A 15,162-nucleotide genomic window follows, 5' to 3' on the forward strand; every position below is an offset into this window, starting at 1 on the left:
CATAAGTTTATGACGGCAAGAATCTCTTTCTTATGCAATAAAATCTCGGCTGTACAAACAAACATCTGCGATCTAAGATCGTGATACTGTTCTTTGCTGCTGTCGTTTGTTTTAGTTGTTTGCTTTTTACCCTTTTTTGCTCATTCAATCTGTTTTCCAATTTATAGTTCCTGTGAATCTGTACAACATTCTCCACATGCAAAATAATAAAGGCGTTTTAGCTAGCTAGAGGATTAAAGTATATTACAATCTTTTTTATGAATATTGATAGCGTGGGCGTAGCTTCGGAAATGGGATAGCTCGTTACGCAGGTGACGTTATAGCTGTTTCCAGCACAACCAGCGGTTTTGTGTGTGTGTTCTCTTGTGTGCTGTGCGTAAAGGTGTGTGTATGGACATGAGAAGGAAACACCGGAGGTTCAAAAGCCAACACGTGACTTTTTATGCACTGCTTTTTGTCACGCCTTGTCACTGGGACGTGGATTTCAGTGTGCGAGCTTATGCATTACGTCTAGTAACAATGAGAAAGTTATCATCAAGTAGTGATAATCACCTTAGAAAGTGACATCGCGAAAGACGTAACAGGCACAGTGTCACGCTTCACTCCTATTCACGTCAACCCCTAATGTCGTTACGACTAAAGAAAATACTAATATGTAGTCTAAATTTACGAGATAAGTTTTTACTTGGACGAAAGCTGACTTGCAGGTGCCAGTCACTTCTACCAAGACTTTACAGTCCTCGTGGTCAGTTCTCAGTCCTCGTTGTCATCATCACTTCTCTCTCGTTCTCTCTGCTCACGGTTCACGTGGCGATGAAGTTGATGCCATCATCCACTATTACCTGCATTTCTCATTCTTCTCTAGAGCAAAGTGCATGCTGTCTCACCCTCCAAAATCGCTTTCACCCTCCACTCCCATAGATCCTTCTCATCGCATTATGAGAGGGCCCCTAACCTTGGAGTTCCGTTCTTTGCTTGCAAATGAGTTCCTTTCTGGACAGCGCAGGCAAATCAATGGAAATAGTGCAGCACGCTCTAAGCCACTACTACACCCACCCTTGTCTTCTACGCTGACGAACGAGCCGCCATGCTTACCCAGTATACGCCCGCTGATTACGACGCCAGACTTTATTTTGTCAGAGGTGCGAGCTGGCCAGGCTCCATGACCCAAATATCTTCTGTATGCGTGCACGTCACTGAGATCAATGCCGGGTGTGGGAGAGGGGGATCTTTGTCCTGGATGCAAAAAGCAAGTCGCAGAACGTAATACCAACCCCCCACGTTGAAATCATTGCACACATCATACGGTTTTGCCGGCAAAAGAATGTTCCTGAGGATAGGAAGAAAAAAATACAAACATCAGCGGCAACAACTCTAATGACATAGTCACGTCTCTCGTCTCACACAACAATACGATGAGAGGACGACCGCGGCAACACAAATATGAAACTTTTCACAAACCGAAAGCACGGCGCATGTCCGCCACTGCTTTATGCCTTCCGCACACGGCGACTTTCACGCGCTCCGTACTCCATGAGATGAAGACGAGACCAGTCTGTTAGAAACTTTGTATGTCTTTTACAGTACCTTAAATTGCACTTAGGCTACATTTCACGGTGTAAAGCTTGGTAAATGACAGAAAAAAGCTCAAATCCAGTCCTGCGGTGGGTATTCCAGACCTCTGAAAGTTCTCCTGCTTTTCTTTTTTTTTTTAATTACTATTATCACAAGAGACAAAGTTTGACTACATCGCCATTGCCATTAGGGGCGAACTATCTGTACACCTGCGGGTCAAGGCCTGGACCGAATATGGTCCTCACAGGTTTCACTGAACATCGTCAACATTTTATGTTCCTAGAAGGGACACACCAACACTCATGCAACCTGTCCCAGATCATAGGTTCAGGCTCTAAAGAATTGAGGCCATGTCTACAATTTGCATCCTAATGCCAAGGCGCGATGTGTGCCCATCATCTTGAGTCTGGTCAGAGAATGGACCTCTGCAATCTTGAGACTGACAGCAGAATTAGCCATAAAGCCCGAATGACAAATTAGATTGTCTACAGGAATGCAGAAGGCGGACTAAAGAGAGAATCTGAGGGTGATTTAACTTGATCCATGCCAGTTTTCCTCCGTCTAAACAGAACCACACACACGTTTCGTTGACGCATTGACATCTTTTAAATCATTGTAATTTCGTGTGCATTAAAAGCAGCGAGAAAATGGTGAAATCATTATGTTCTGCGATCTTGGGAAAAGAATTAGTCACTAAAGGCCTTCGCATAAGACCTTTGAACAATTCGTAAAGCATACTGTCTTCCACAATGCTTCTATAATCATTACACCTTTCTGACTTTCTTGCAATATTACTCAATGTTTAAATAAGAAAGAGCATAGATATAAAAACATCCTATTGACCAAGGATCGGTTTATAGTACTTAGCTGTGTCAAAAAATTAAAATTAAATTAAATTAAAAAATTAACAAACCGCAAAAAAAACTTTCAGCCTGTACCCTGAATTCTTGAATAAATGTGCTCAGTCGTTCTGCATGTAGGTTTCTGTTCTCACTCTATAATTATTATCAGGTGCCTTTTCCATCATCACTGGTCAATACTACTCTTTTCTATAAGGAACCTGAGATGAAATTTGAATATAGGTTCGAAAAAGATATTTTGCAAATATATTCCATGGAGAGAGGTCCAGAATAGTACTCTGCCCTCTCTCGGTCGACGGATTTGCCGTTCAGGCAGCCTAGGTAGATCTTTCTCCTCCTTTCACTCATTCCTTTTTTTAACCTTATTGTCGTTTTGTTTTCTTTTTCAATGCGAGTACATTTATTTGTTCACTGTTGCCCGTTCAGAAGACACCCGTCTTCTCTACATGCTTCCGCCCATCATTCAAATACTTCGATGGAGGCAGTGGATAGAGTTATAAAATAACAACATTGATCACCTATGTACAAGCTTTGTATAAGTGTATGAAATCTTTAAAGCTAAATTTTACACGGTCTTTACCTCTAACGCCGATTTTCATTTCGATCTAGTGTAAACAGTGTTTCTGGAGGGTTAACAGCAATAACCATGACAACATAGCGATGGCGGTAATCTAGCTCGCGACATCTCGAGGAAATCCACGCTATCAGGCCTGCAGTTGAAACTGGAGAGTCAAATGAAAACGAATGAAACTTATAACATTTTCCCACAGTAAGTCAGTTAGCTTGGCACACCTATTGTAAATAGTGTGTTTTTTTTTTTTTTGTTTTTGTGTGTGTCCATGTGGGCATAATGGCAAAATAAAATGATAAAAAATGAGACCTTAATGAGAACATTTATGTCACAAACACTTTTGATTTAAATTATGATTTAATTTTATGGTGAAAAACTTTGGCTAACTCGGCGCATGCCTATATGATCTTCCCTGCAATAAGTGAGAACAGAAATGCCGAGTAGTTGCGCCCGTGATGTAGATATGTGTCAATGGGAGGGAAAGCGCAAAGGTTCCGGGAATAAGGTATCGACAACACCCGCCCACCCACATCTCTTCTAATGCACCAGTCATCCAACCCCAGCACCGTGGGCTAGTGAGCTGCCGGGCTTTTACAGTTATTAACGACACGACATTAACTCTCGAGTAGCTGCGCCATCCACGCGGAGGCAGCAGCCGAGAAATACCAACAGAATGCACACCAACACACACGTGAGCACACACATATACACACCCGCACACACATATACACACAAACACACAAACGTTCGCCACCACATTTACATTTACGCAATCGTTCCGTGTTGTCTTTTTAAATCGCTATTGACACTGCTTCTGTGCAGCGAGCATTATTGATAACATAATTTGTCACCACAAGGGCCTTCAATTTACTGACAGAACCATCAATTCTTGGCCAGGAGATCACAGTTAAGCATTAACCCTTTCACAACTCCAGGTACAGAGAGAGAGACAAATATGTTTCAATATTATTTGACAGTGTGACGATTTACTGGCATTTGTACTCCGTCTCTGCACCTTCCTGCTGTTGTAAACTCGGTTTTCGGGTTCCTTTTTTTGATCATGCTTTGTCTTACTGAGCGTCCTACCCTCGTTAGTGGAATACAAGGTAGCAGGCAAGCACGCGAACAAGTGACTACGTCTACTTCATGACATTTTTAACATCATGGCTTTTACCACTTTGAATAACGACCTATGTAAACTTGTATGTCTAGAACGAACAAGGAGCTGTACTTGTTGATACTGGTTTTTTAATATAAAAATAATCTTGTTCGAAACAATATTAAACCAAGGCGTTTTCTTTCCTAGAGAATGGGACTAGCAGCAAGGTAACTTAGTTTAACCCCAAATGTACTGCCGAGTCTCCCACAGTTCGACTCGATCCAAAGAAAGCGGTAATCAAGAACTAGTCTAAGTGTCTGCAGCAAAGATTTCATCTCATTTGGATCGAGAAGCTTTTTCCCACAAACCCTCCTCGCCGTCTGTCGTGTAAGCGACGTCTGAACAAAACACTTTCATTCATTCTCAAAGAAACTAAATGCCATTTTTTTGCAGACGGATGAACTAGTTCTGTAAAACACTCTTCATTCATTTGTCGGAACATCCTGGGTCCAGTTTTATGTAGGTCTACAACATACTGGGTAGAAAGGACTCTCGTTAGCACAGGAAGCAGCTAAACGACACCAACTAAAAAGCAAGCCTAAGGCAGTCTCAGCGGAAAGAGTGATGACTAGAGCGATGGCAAGAAACTTTTCATCGAACAAGAGACCGAAGCTTTCTCCTCCCAAACCTTGTTCCCTCAACTCAACGTCTATTAGGGTGGTACAAGCAGGAGAAAGTGAAGCTGTACTAACAGAAATCTGTCCCACCTCCCACAGGCTGTCTGGTTTGTATTGTCTCACACGCTTGTATTGGTTATTTCCTGTCTAAAGGTTACTTGTGTAATGCACGCCTCTTATCGTCCGTTTATGAACCCGGAGGTACAATTAAGCTCTTCAGCCACCATCAGAACAGGTCTTATTTTCTCTCCCCGTCCCCGTCTCCAAAACCCTCCCATTTATTAGGTGGCACGCATTTCCATCACATGTAATGTGTTAAGGAAATTTGCTGAACACGAAGGTGGTAAGGAAATCTGCGGGTTTCTTTTTTAAAAGTTACAATACGACCAGAATAAACTGTATAATTTAAACATAAATCTAGTGTTTTTACTAACGTAGATATATATTTTTTATTTTAATGCACACGAACGTGCGTGGAAGCTATCTTATTTTTCAAAATGTTGATCGACTTTAAAAGGCGGACAAATAAAATGACAAATGACCAACTGTATTAATTCTAATGGGCAATTACACCTCGAGAAGTGTGCTTAGACAATGTTACCAGACGAACAACATTCTGGATTGTCTTCTGAAGTCACGTAAACTGCCGTTCAATCCGTTTTCTCTCCTAGATCAATGTGAAATGAAAATAAAAAGACAAGAAACATCCCGTTAATTAAAACAATTATTTTGTTTTCAGACGCTAGAAGAGAATGTAATAAAATGAAATGAATGTAACAGAAGACTATCGAGGTAACTTACAAGAAGCAAACAACGAGGAGACTTCGAATTTCTCCTTCCATTCTTTAAAGATCAAGCCAAATGAAAAAAGGTATACATAACATGGACAAAATGAACAAAGCTTTCATGTGCCACATACACAAAAAACGCAAAAATTTTTGATAACAGTTTTCCTTAAAGGCACATCCTCTTACAATCGGAGATAAAATCGTAATAAAAGCTGTAAGTGCCCATTTGACATAAAAATTGATCATGGCATCTATTAAAAAATCTCCCTTCCTCATCAGCATGGCAAAGCCCTGAGGTTGTTGCTTTTCATCTTCCTACAGCTGGCTAGCGTCGCTGGCAAGAGAAAGGCGAGTAGAGCTCTCGTTGCATCTGACGTCACAACCAGCCTGTAACTGCCATCTCTCGAGCGCTAACCTTTTGCTTGCCATAGGTCAGGTACCTTCGGTCAGAGAAGAACAAAGTCGGCTCAAATCGCCTTCTAAATCTTGCTTCAGAAAGAGAATAAGACTCCAGCTCAAACAGCCCTTTCCTCCTTCCCCTGGAAAATGATAAATCGCTGGTTAAATTACCTTCCCTCATTACCTGGTGCTAGGTACTGTCTTTTGCACCTGATGATGCCCTTATTACAAACCATTTGTTTGTACTGTAAACACGTTCGAAAACTTCCATTCACTTGCTCTCTTGAACTTTTTTTGATGACATTAGTACTTCTAACAGCAAAACTTTTTTTTCAAGTCACTGGCTGAAGCACGAGATACTTTTCCCAAAACTACAGGTAAAAAGCCTCTTTTTAGTCAGGGGCCAGCTGCAAAACCCATTTCTTATTTTAAACAATTTTAGGCCTTAAATCTAGTTAGATAATCAGTTTATAGAAACAGCTCACCACAATTTTAGAACAATATTTTAAACTATAAGATAAAACTATTTAAGCCAGACTTTCTTTCCTGTCAGCACATTTTTGTATGCTCTTTTGCGACAAATTTAAAAGGCACAGGAGAGATTAAAAACTAGGTTTATTAATTTGCATCAACCGGGCTCTGGCTTTTGTTCCTCTTATCGCATCCACAGCACTTCCGGTTTGTGTAGCTGTTGCAATGTTTTTGGCCGATTAAAGCCTTGCTTTGATATTTACTTCCCGATCACTGAGGGTTCCATTTTCCTGCTCACATTAGAAAAATCTGCGCTCAGTGTTGTTAGAACGAATAGTGGGCGAGACACTGATGTACTGACTGTTGGTCTTCCGCCAGGACTCAAAGGATGACGTGGCTTCTTTTTCTGGTAACCTCTATCTTAGTTCCCCACCACGATGAACCGCGCACTGTGATTGGCTACTTGTACAAAATGGAGTCTAAAACCAAACGTTAAAAACAAAAACTTTCTAGTCAAAAAACAAATAAAACACAGAAAAAAAAATAACAGTCACAACTCGTGCTTCTTTCTTTCTTCTTAAAGGATAATTAAACGTGAACAGCGAGACGGCTGTGAAAGATTGCTAGAAACGTTCGATACTCTACAAAATGTAGAGCGGCTGTTAGAGCCACCTATTATCTGCCACAGTACGAACATTTCCACGCAAGTCATGAACTGCCCTTTTCCTGAGGCGGCAATTCCTCGCAACAAGATCAACGGTTACATCCGGGAAGTCGATCAATGCAACTCTATGATTCTGATGAATGAGAAACCCGAGACGAAATCCCTTATCTTCCTACCTAGATCCCAGCGTCAATAGTCAGTGCTTTGCACCAACCTGCCACCACTTCGCATTGACAGTCATGCAGCAGGCCATTATTTATCATTGTTTACCATGCATAAAATGCGAAGGGTTTTCATACTCCCAGTTAAAATTATTTGGGGACCCTCACCCTCTGTTACATTTTTTTTTTAAATATTTCCCTTTGTACTCAAGACCAAAAATGTGAACCCTAGCTTGGAGTTATTTAGAAAATATTAGACTCGATTTTTCAGTTCGTTGTATGCCTTGCAGCAATTTCCCTTTACATGATGTTTTAGATTGGTAAAATGTCTTTTAGGCTTGTTGATTTTATGTTTTTGGGCTTGTGGATTGCATGTCCTCAGTGCTTGTTCATCACGTTTTTGGGGTGTCAGTCTTTTAGGCTTGTTGTTATCTTCTGGGCATATTGATTGTATATCTTTTGGTTTAATTAACAGTATCTCTTTAAGGGGTGTTGATTGAATGTCTTGTTGGATGAATGTGTTGTGTATTGTGGCATGTTACTGCTGGCTGGTATTTTTCTAGGTGCATTTTGTAGTTGCTGTTGTTTCAGCTTTTTGATGGTTGGCAGACTGCGACCTGTTTGGCTGTGATGCTCAATAATAATATAAATGTTCAATTAAAATTAAAATATAATGAGCTTTGTCATCCAGCTGCTGATGGAAGTATACACCAGTGTTCATTTTTTAATACAGTGGAATCTCGGTTAGCGAACGCCTCGGATAGCGAATATTTCGGATAACGAACAAAAATTTCGTTAAAAGTTTGTCTCGGATAGCGAACAAAATTTCGGATAACGAACAGCCACGTGAACCACACGTGACCGACAGCATGTCATCATTCGCACTCGAGACACAGTTACGATCAGTCGTTCCTTATCTATGAGCATCCTTCTTATTAGTGATTGTTGTGCTTTATTTTAATAGATAATCCTCAATCATGGCTCCAAAGAAGATTCAGAGCAATTAATAGTAGTGAGGTAATGACAAGGAAGAGGCCAACAAATGAATTGAAACAGGAAATGATTTCAAAGTATGAAGGTGGCATGCGTCTGTCGGATATGTGATGTCATATTACCGAAGAGTTTTACAAAAAAGGCAGAAGGAACAGACGCTGGACAAGTTTTTTCCTTTAGCCTCAAGGCTACAGAAAAGGGAAGTTATCCCCGATTTTAAAATGTCACGTGTGCTCATGGAGGGGGAATCCAAGCAGTAATTCCACCCCTTCCTCCCCTCACCTGCTTCCAACCAAGCCGTCATAATGACAAGTTTTCTGATGTTTTAGTGCTTTAGTTACTGTTTTTATGTTTATTTAACTCCATTATTTATATTGCATTATATAACTGTTCTCATTAAAACAAATACCTATATAGCCTGTAACTTTCAAATATTAGCGAGTCAACGGGGGCTGGGAACCAATTAAGTCTATTTCCTTTATTTCTTATATGAAAAATTGTTTCGGATAACGAACATTTCGGATAACGAACAGCTTTGCAGAACGGATTAAGTTCGCTAACCGAGGTTCCACTGTATAACCTTTATTACTCATGTCAAGAAAGTGTTTTATTAGTGCTACACTTTATGTATATAAATTGCGTCCCTATTATTTGATAACCAGTAAGACAAAATATCACTTTTCATGTCTGGCTTACTACAAAATATGCAACGAGACCTCTGACCTAAATGTCTTTTTCATATTTTTATACCTCAGTGCCAACTTCTTTACACCTTCAGACTCAAAGAGCACACTTGTTCATGCTATTAGAAACTCTCTTGCATGATTTACCCAAGTTTCTAGGCAATGGAAAATCCCTATTACTGCTTGTCAGTCATTGACATCTTCATTGGATTCCCATTTGAAAATGATGGAATCAGTGTCTTCTTGCCTTTGTTACTTCTAATTTGAAAGTCATTTTTAGAACTAGGTATAATCCTGCAAAACAAGCCTTCAGCCTGCTTAGGTTACGTAACTGTAGTTAAGGAGACCAAATGATAAAAAATCTTCATGTTCTTGCTTGAAGTTCCTAATTTAGCAGCACCAAAGATACACACATACGTATGTACATATTCTTATTATGTGTCTCTGCTGTTGACTGAAAAAGTTAATGCTAGCAAGATTCTGCAGAGTAGTGCCTCTTTCCCTTAACAATGTTCAAAATTACAACCAGGATTACACTGAAACTTGAGAATATCACCCATGCACACCTAAATCAAACATTCTTTGCACACAATCTGCAAAAATGTAATTGGAGGGAAAAAAACATAATTTAAACAGAATAAAATAAAACCATCAACTGCAGCAGCACATATTATTTTAAGCTGCAGTTGACACCTTTCTCGAATTACTCCCTTTGACGAGATGCCAGCCACTTAGAACAATGTTGTGTTCTATGCTCTCTAGATTGAAACGTAATTCATTTATTTTTTCTTTTGTCCGTTCAGCTTTTTCTTATTGATAAGAAGTTCCACTATAGGCATTAGTCATTTTTCCTTGTCTGCCAACCTACAAAATTTCAGGCGTTGTCATTTTCAAAAGTAATACTTTTCAAGAACATCTGAAATGAAATGCACAAGCTTTAAAGAATGATTTACCTAACAATTCAGGTCTTCTAAAATTATTCCTCAAGGGAAATAACTCTACATGAACGTTACCAATCCAACAATAACCCCAATTCCTGACACTTTCCTTACTCCTGTGTTAAGTATGCGCATTGATTGATAGCAGATGAAAGCCCATCATATCCAGAAAACTTAAGGCAAAAAAAACCTACTTTCCCCCCTCAAAAGCTCCAAAACTCTGGAGCACAATTTGATGTTCAGGCATACCACTAAGCTCAAGCACAGTTCCTCAGTTTTCACCTCATTCCTCTGGCTTGCATAGAGAATTAACTGGCTATTTTGCTTCAGGTCATTTACGGACTCTGTTCCTTCTTATTTTTCTGATCTCTGATCTCATTCCACTCCCAACTGGCCTTTCCACACTTTTGCAGACACTCACCTCCCTTACCAACAGTTCGGGAGAAAACTTTTGGTGAACTTATGCTCATGTATTCAGCATCTAGGTTTTGGAACACCTTCTTCTGTGTCACCAGCAGAACCTTCCGTTAAGACACACTTTTTCAAGAAATGTCTTGTGTTTAAGCACAACAAGTTTACATGTCATTTACAGATTTCACTGTTTTCATGTGATGTACAACTTATACTGTTCATTTTGTTTGCTATGTACATGAATTCCATTTGCTACAGTTTCCATTATTACTTTTAGAATAATGTGGACATGAAGGCAAGTAAACACTTATTTAGTTCCCCTTACCATGGATGGCAGCTATTACTAGCAATATTTAATAATTTCTATTGCTCTTGCAGTTAATTGCCCCTAATTACATACCATTAGTTACGTAATGATTATGAAGCTTTGGAAAGGAATGTGTAAATGACAGCCATTAGCTAACCACAACAAGACAGCTATCACAATCAAAAATGAATCATGAATGCTCTGCTCCCAACAGGGCAGTAAATAAATAGTACATCCACAAATTCTTACAAAGTAGTTGTTATCAATACAATCTATGTTTACCGAAAGCCTGTTCTTCTCATTAATAATTATATCTTGGCATCACGAGCTTTATTAGTTTCTGAAAATTTGAGAAAGCATCTTGAGGACATAGCATGTTCAATTTTTTAAAATGTGTTGTTATAATGATTACAGCTTATCTCTGAGAAGTTATTCAAGTTAATCCCTTACTCTCTCTGACATTAAGTAAAAAGCTTCAGTTCCCAAAGAAAATGGCTGACTTAGCTAATGACACATTTAATACTATAGTAAAGTTATGCTATTACTAAGAATGATGGAACAGTCCTCCCCCTACCACCACCAAAAATGAAGAGAGCTTTCAACACCCAGGAATTCTGCTAAGCAAACAAGAAAATGAGAGTTGTTACAGATCTTAAAATACTAAGACCTCTAGCGATCAGTATTATCATTATATGCAGACGCTGACATAAGCCTTTATAATCTGATGCTTTCATATTAGTATATTATGTAGTATATTTTTAAAGTATGGAATATTTTTGTTTCTAGCAACCACATGAACCAAGAGGAACAATCACTACTGTAAAAATCCTTCTAGACCTCCAGTCATGTTTATTCAGAGACCCCTGCTCTTAAGTCTTTCTGCAAATCCAGAATAACAGCACTGAAAACAGCAATATAAATTCATCATCTGCAATCAATGTTTTGGTCACTAGATTGTGCACTGCATGATTTTGTGAAGAAGGTTGCTAAAGCAGTACAGATTTCTGCTGACAAAGAATATGAAACACAGTCAGCATTATATCTGCCATTTTTCTTTTCAGCTCTCATGCCTTCTTCCTGTTTCCTGATGTTTATCTTGCTTCCTCGGTCTTGCATTTATTTTCATAACTGATTCAAAGATAAAAAATTTCTTTGTCTCTAGTGTTTGTGTACATGAATGTACACATATGGGATGTCTACATGCTCACTTGCTGTAAAAGTTTGGCAATCATTATACTTTTAAAAAAATGCACTTCCTATGTTAAAGAGCTTTTACCAGTGTCTGCATATATAGATATATAAAATAGTTATATCATATCCCATCAGCACATACCACATGTAAATGAATGCATGAACATATGTGTGTATGCATTTGTATGTGTGTGTAGGGGAAGGGATGTGAAAGTGAGACAGAAAAAGGTTTGAGGGAGAAATAAAAGGATAATCAAAGCAGCCAGTCTGATAATATGCTGTATATATGGAAGGACCCAAAAATGCCAAAACTGCAAAAGCACGAAAATGTAGATAAACCAATTTCCAAGTATAACAGTCTTATTGTTTTCTAATAATATATGCAAACTGTTTAGTTTATAGAGCATGATTTCATCAATGCAAATGTTTGAACATATAAAACCCAGTATTTATACTCATAACAAGTCAGAATGATATAACGCTTTCTATCAAATCATGTCTACAGAAGATGTCAGCTGTTTCTCCATTTCCACGCATATCTAATAAGCTTGTATAATGAAATATTTAGTTGATGTAAAGTAATGATAGGATGTTACAGCTTTATCTCATATGAAAAGAAGCAGAAATGATAGAAGTGTAAGATAGAACAAACAACACCAAAAACTCCGATTTAGGTTACCAGTATCATAACAATTCCCTTTTTAAAAAGTCTACTGGTGTACTATTTGATGACAAATTCTAGACATTTATATAACCTAGCACATAAAAATGGAACGTGTGCTCTGTGACTAGCATGAATCAAGTAAATAATCAAAAGCAATCGACACTGAACTGGGATGTGTTCATCAAAGATGAAGACTACTGTAATTCTGACAACAATCACGGTCCTTAGTCTTCGTTATTAAACAGATAACCGGCTGAGATTTTTTTCCTACCTACATCTTTAATGTCTATAGATTTGTCTCTGGCTTTATCACCTACACAATGCAGTACAACGAGGTGTTCTAGTAGCAAGTAAACACAGCAACATCGCTCAATACTGGGGGCTCTGATAGCACGCAGGGTGTTTACACATACATTCACGGTCCGCTAACATCTGTTGTGTTGTCAAACGTACTCTGTACAAAGGTAAGCAGTTACCGGCGCTCCAACCACTCGACAGGTGCGGCCCCCACGCTTCACCAAGCAGCGCAGGGGCGGGAACACACAAAATGAGAAAGGGAACATGCGGCGACCCTGTTTTCGGTTTCGCTATGCTAGCACTTACCTATAGTGCCAAGAGGAAACGGGTTTTCCAATGGAGCGCCGGAGATAGACAGTGACCTGTGGCCGATCTGGGCAAGGACGACCAGAAAAAGAACCCAAGATATTCCCTTCATATCTTCATTCCCTAATCCACGGAGGAGCTATCCCTGTTTTGGCCGACTGTGGTTCAAAGTGAAATCATGTTTGCTGCTGACTGTACTCGAGTTCCCCTCTACACCAAGATGGCAGGTGTTTGGTGCATATTCATGAGCTGTGACGTCACGAGTGACGTTGCTGCCGAGCTCGGCTGTGCGTCGTGCTGGACGGCAGCAGCAGCAGCAACAGCAGCAGCAGCAACATTATGAAGATGCCCAAAATAACAAAATTTTCCGGCTTTCCGCGACTCCATGGAGATGGCAGTAAAGAGCGAGGCACGCAGACAGTGCGCGGGAGCAGCACATGCGCAGACGTACGAGTGCCCACGTGAAGAAACAACGTACGTCAGAACTAAAATAATCGGTTGGCTGATCAAAGCGGTTCCAACAAACGGAGGACTTTATAGACAGCTCGCGGATTAGTCTCCCGTAAAAGAAATCATCAAGGACGAAAGTACTGTATTTTTTTTTCTTTCTCTCTCCAGGCACTGGCAGTGGTTTAGAAGATTTCTGCTAGAGCGCATGTCAAACGAAACTGGTGCGACTGGGGGGTAATGTTTGCTCGCTCACAACACTCGATCCATCCTTGACAAACCCAGTATAGTGTACTAAGTAAATATGAAATTACCTGCACAGCTGGAACAAGATCTCGCACACAAAGACGGTCTATATGAGCAAAATGCAGATATTGGATAAGAAGAGCAGATATTTGCACAAATCATATAATGTTCCATGTAGTTTTTTTAATTTTTTAAAAGAAGGGGTTTCCCCTCCCCTCCTTGTTTGACACAACTGTGGTACCAAATGTTTAGCACTATTGATCTCGACAGACATAAAAGTCAGTGTTAAATTGTACATTTCATACTGATTATTTGACTTGTTCGCGAATATTTTAATGCAGAGACAAGTACATATAGTTTTGAAACAAGAAGAATTTTATTTTACTTCGACTATTATAATCACTGGCATAAAGGTCATGATTATCAATACCATCTTCATTACACTTCAAGCGGCTGAAGGGGATTGGGTGGGTGCCGTCTGTGCACTCTACACCTGATGAGCCACTTACATTGTCTGCACATAGCAAGTGTCATGATTGGGCTTACCTACCAGACACTGTAACTATTAAATTATACCCTGCCGACACAAACTAATCTATTTTGGCATTCAGATCACAAGGAAGGACCCTTCTTCACAAAAAGCCCTCCCCTACCCCTAGACGCAGAGGAATCCTCTAAAAGAACAGAAAAGAACTAAAAATGATTTCAACCTTTTCGGAAACACTCCCCCGCCACCTTACACAAAAAAACTCACACAATGTCTACTTTTGGATCAAAGATTTGACAAGACATGTTAATGTTGAAACATCGGGAGCCATGATTATTGGTTGGTCTGATGAAAAAAAAGTGTGGGCACATGACATGATACAAATGTCGCCGTTGTCTCGTCTCCCTCCCTCCATCTTCACGTGAAGCGTGTGCATGCAAATGTAAGTGGGAGGGAGGAAGGGAGGGAGGAGAGAGAGGGAATATTTAGCATAACATATTTGATAATGTATGTAAGACCACGTGATCGCTGTTCTAAATAAGTGCCGTTTGTGTGTAACACGTGACCTGAAGGAAGTGTTGACTTGTGTGCGTGTGTCTCTTTAAAGGAATCAGGTGCAATATAACAGGTTTAATTTGATCCCCAAGGGAAAGTAATAAAAAGCTTGCTTTGTTTTGTGGAACCCTTTTCTGTCCTTCTTCACGCTTTCTTTTACAGAGTCATTCTTTGTATCTCTCGGTTTTTCACATCCTCTATACCTCTATATCTTTCATTCTTTATCTCCTTCTATCCATCTCCCATTCTCTGTCCCTTTCACTGTCTCTCTCTCTGTCCATTTATTCTTCTGCCCACCCTCCCTCTCTCTCATACTAACCTCATTCCTTCTCTCGTTCCAATTTACAATTCTTCTACTCCCTTCTATCTCGC

At 39.7% G+C, this 15,162-nt stretch overlaps 1 protein-coding gene across 1 annotated transcript in view; it reads right to left on the reverse strand.

Moving 5' to 3' along the window:
• Positions 1-13,311, reverse strand: part of LOC112565006 (receptor-type tyrosine-protein phosphatase N2-like) — a gene marked incomplete in the record, with an annotated part of 155,606 nt that extends 142,295 nt beyond the window's left edge. The window contains 1 exon segment of the mRNA XM_025240212.1: positions 13,056-13,311. Coding sequence (XP_025095997.1) covers positions 13,056-13,167 — 112 coding nt within the window.
• Positions 13,312-15,162: the final 1,851 nt, after the last annotated feature.

This window comes from Pomacea canaliculata, linkage group LG5, assembly GCF_003073045.1.
Source record: "Pomacea canaliculata isolate SZHN2017 linkage group LG5, ASM307304v1, whole genome shotgun sequence".
NCBI classification, from domain to species: Eukaryota; Metazoa; Mollusca; class Gastropoda; order Architaenioglossa; family Ampullariidae; genus Pomacea; species Pomacea canaliculata.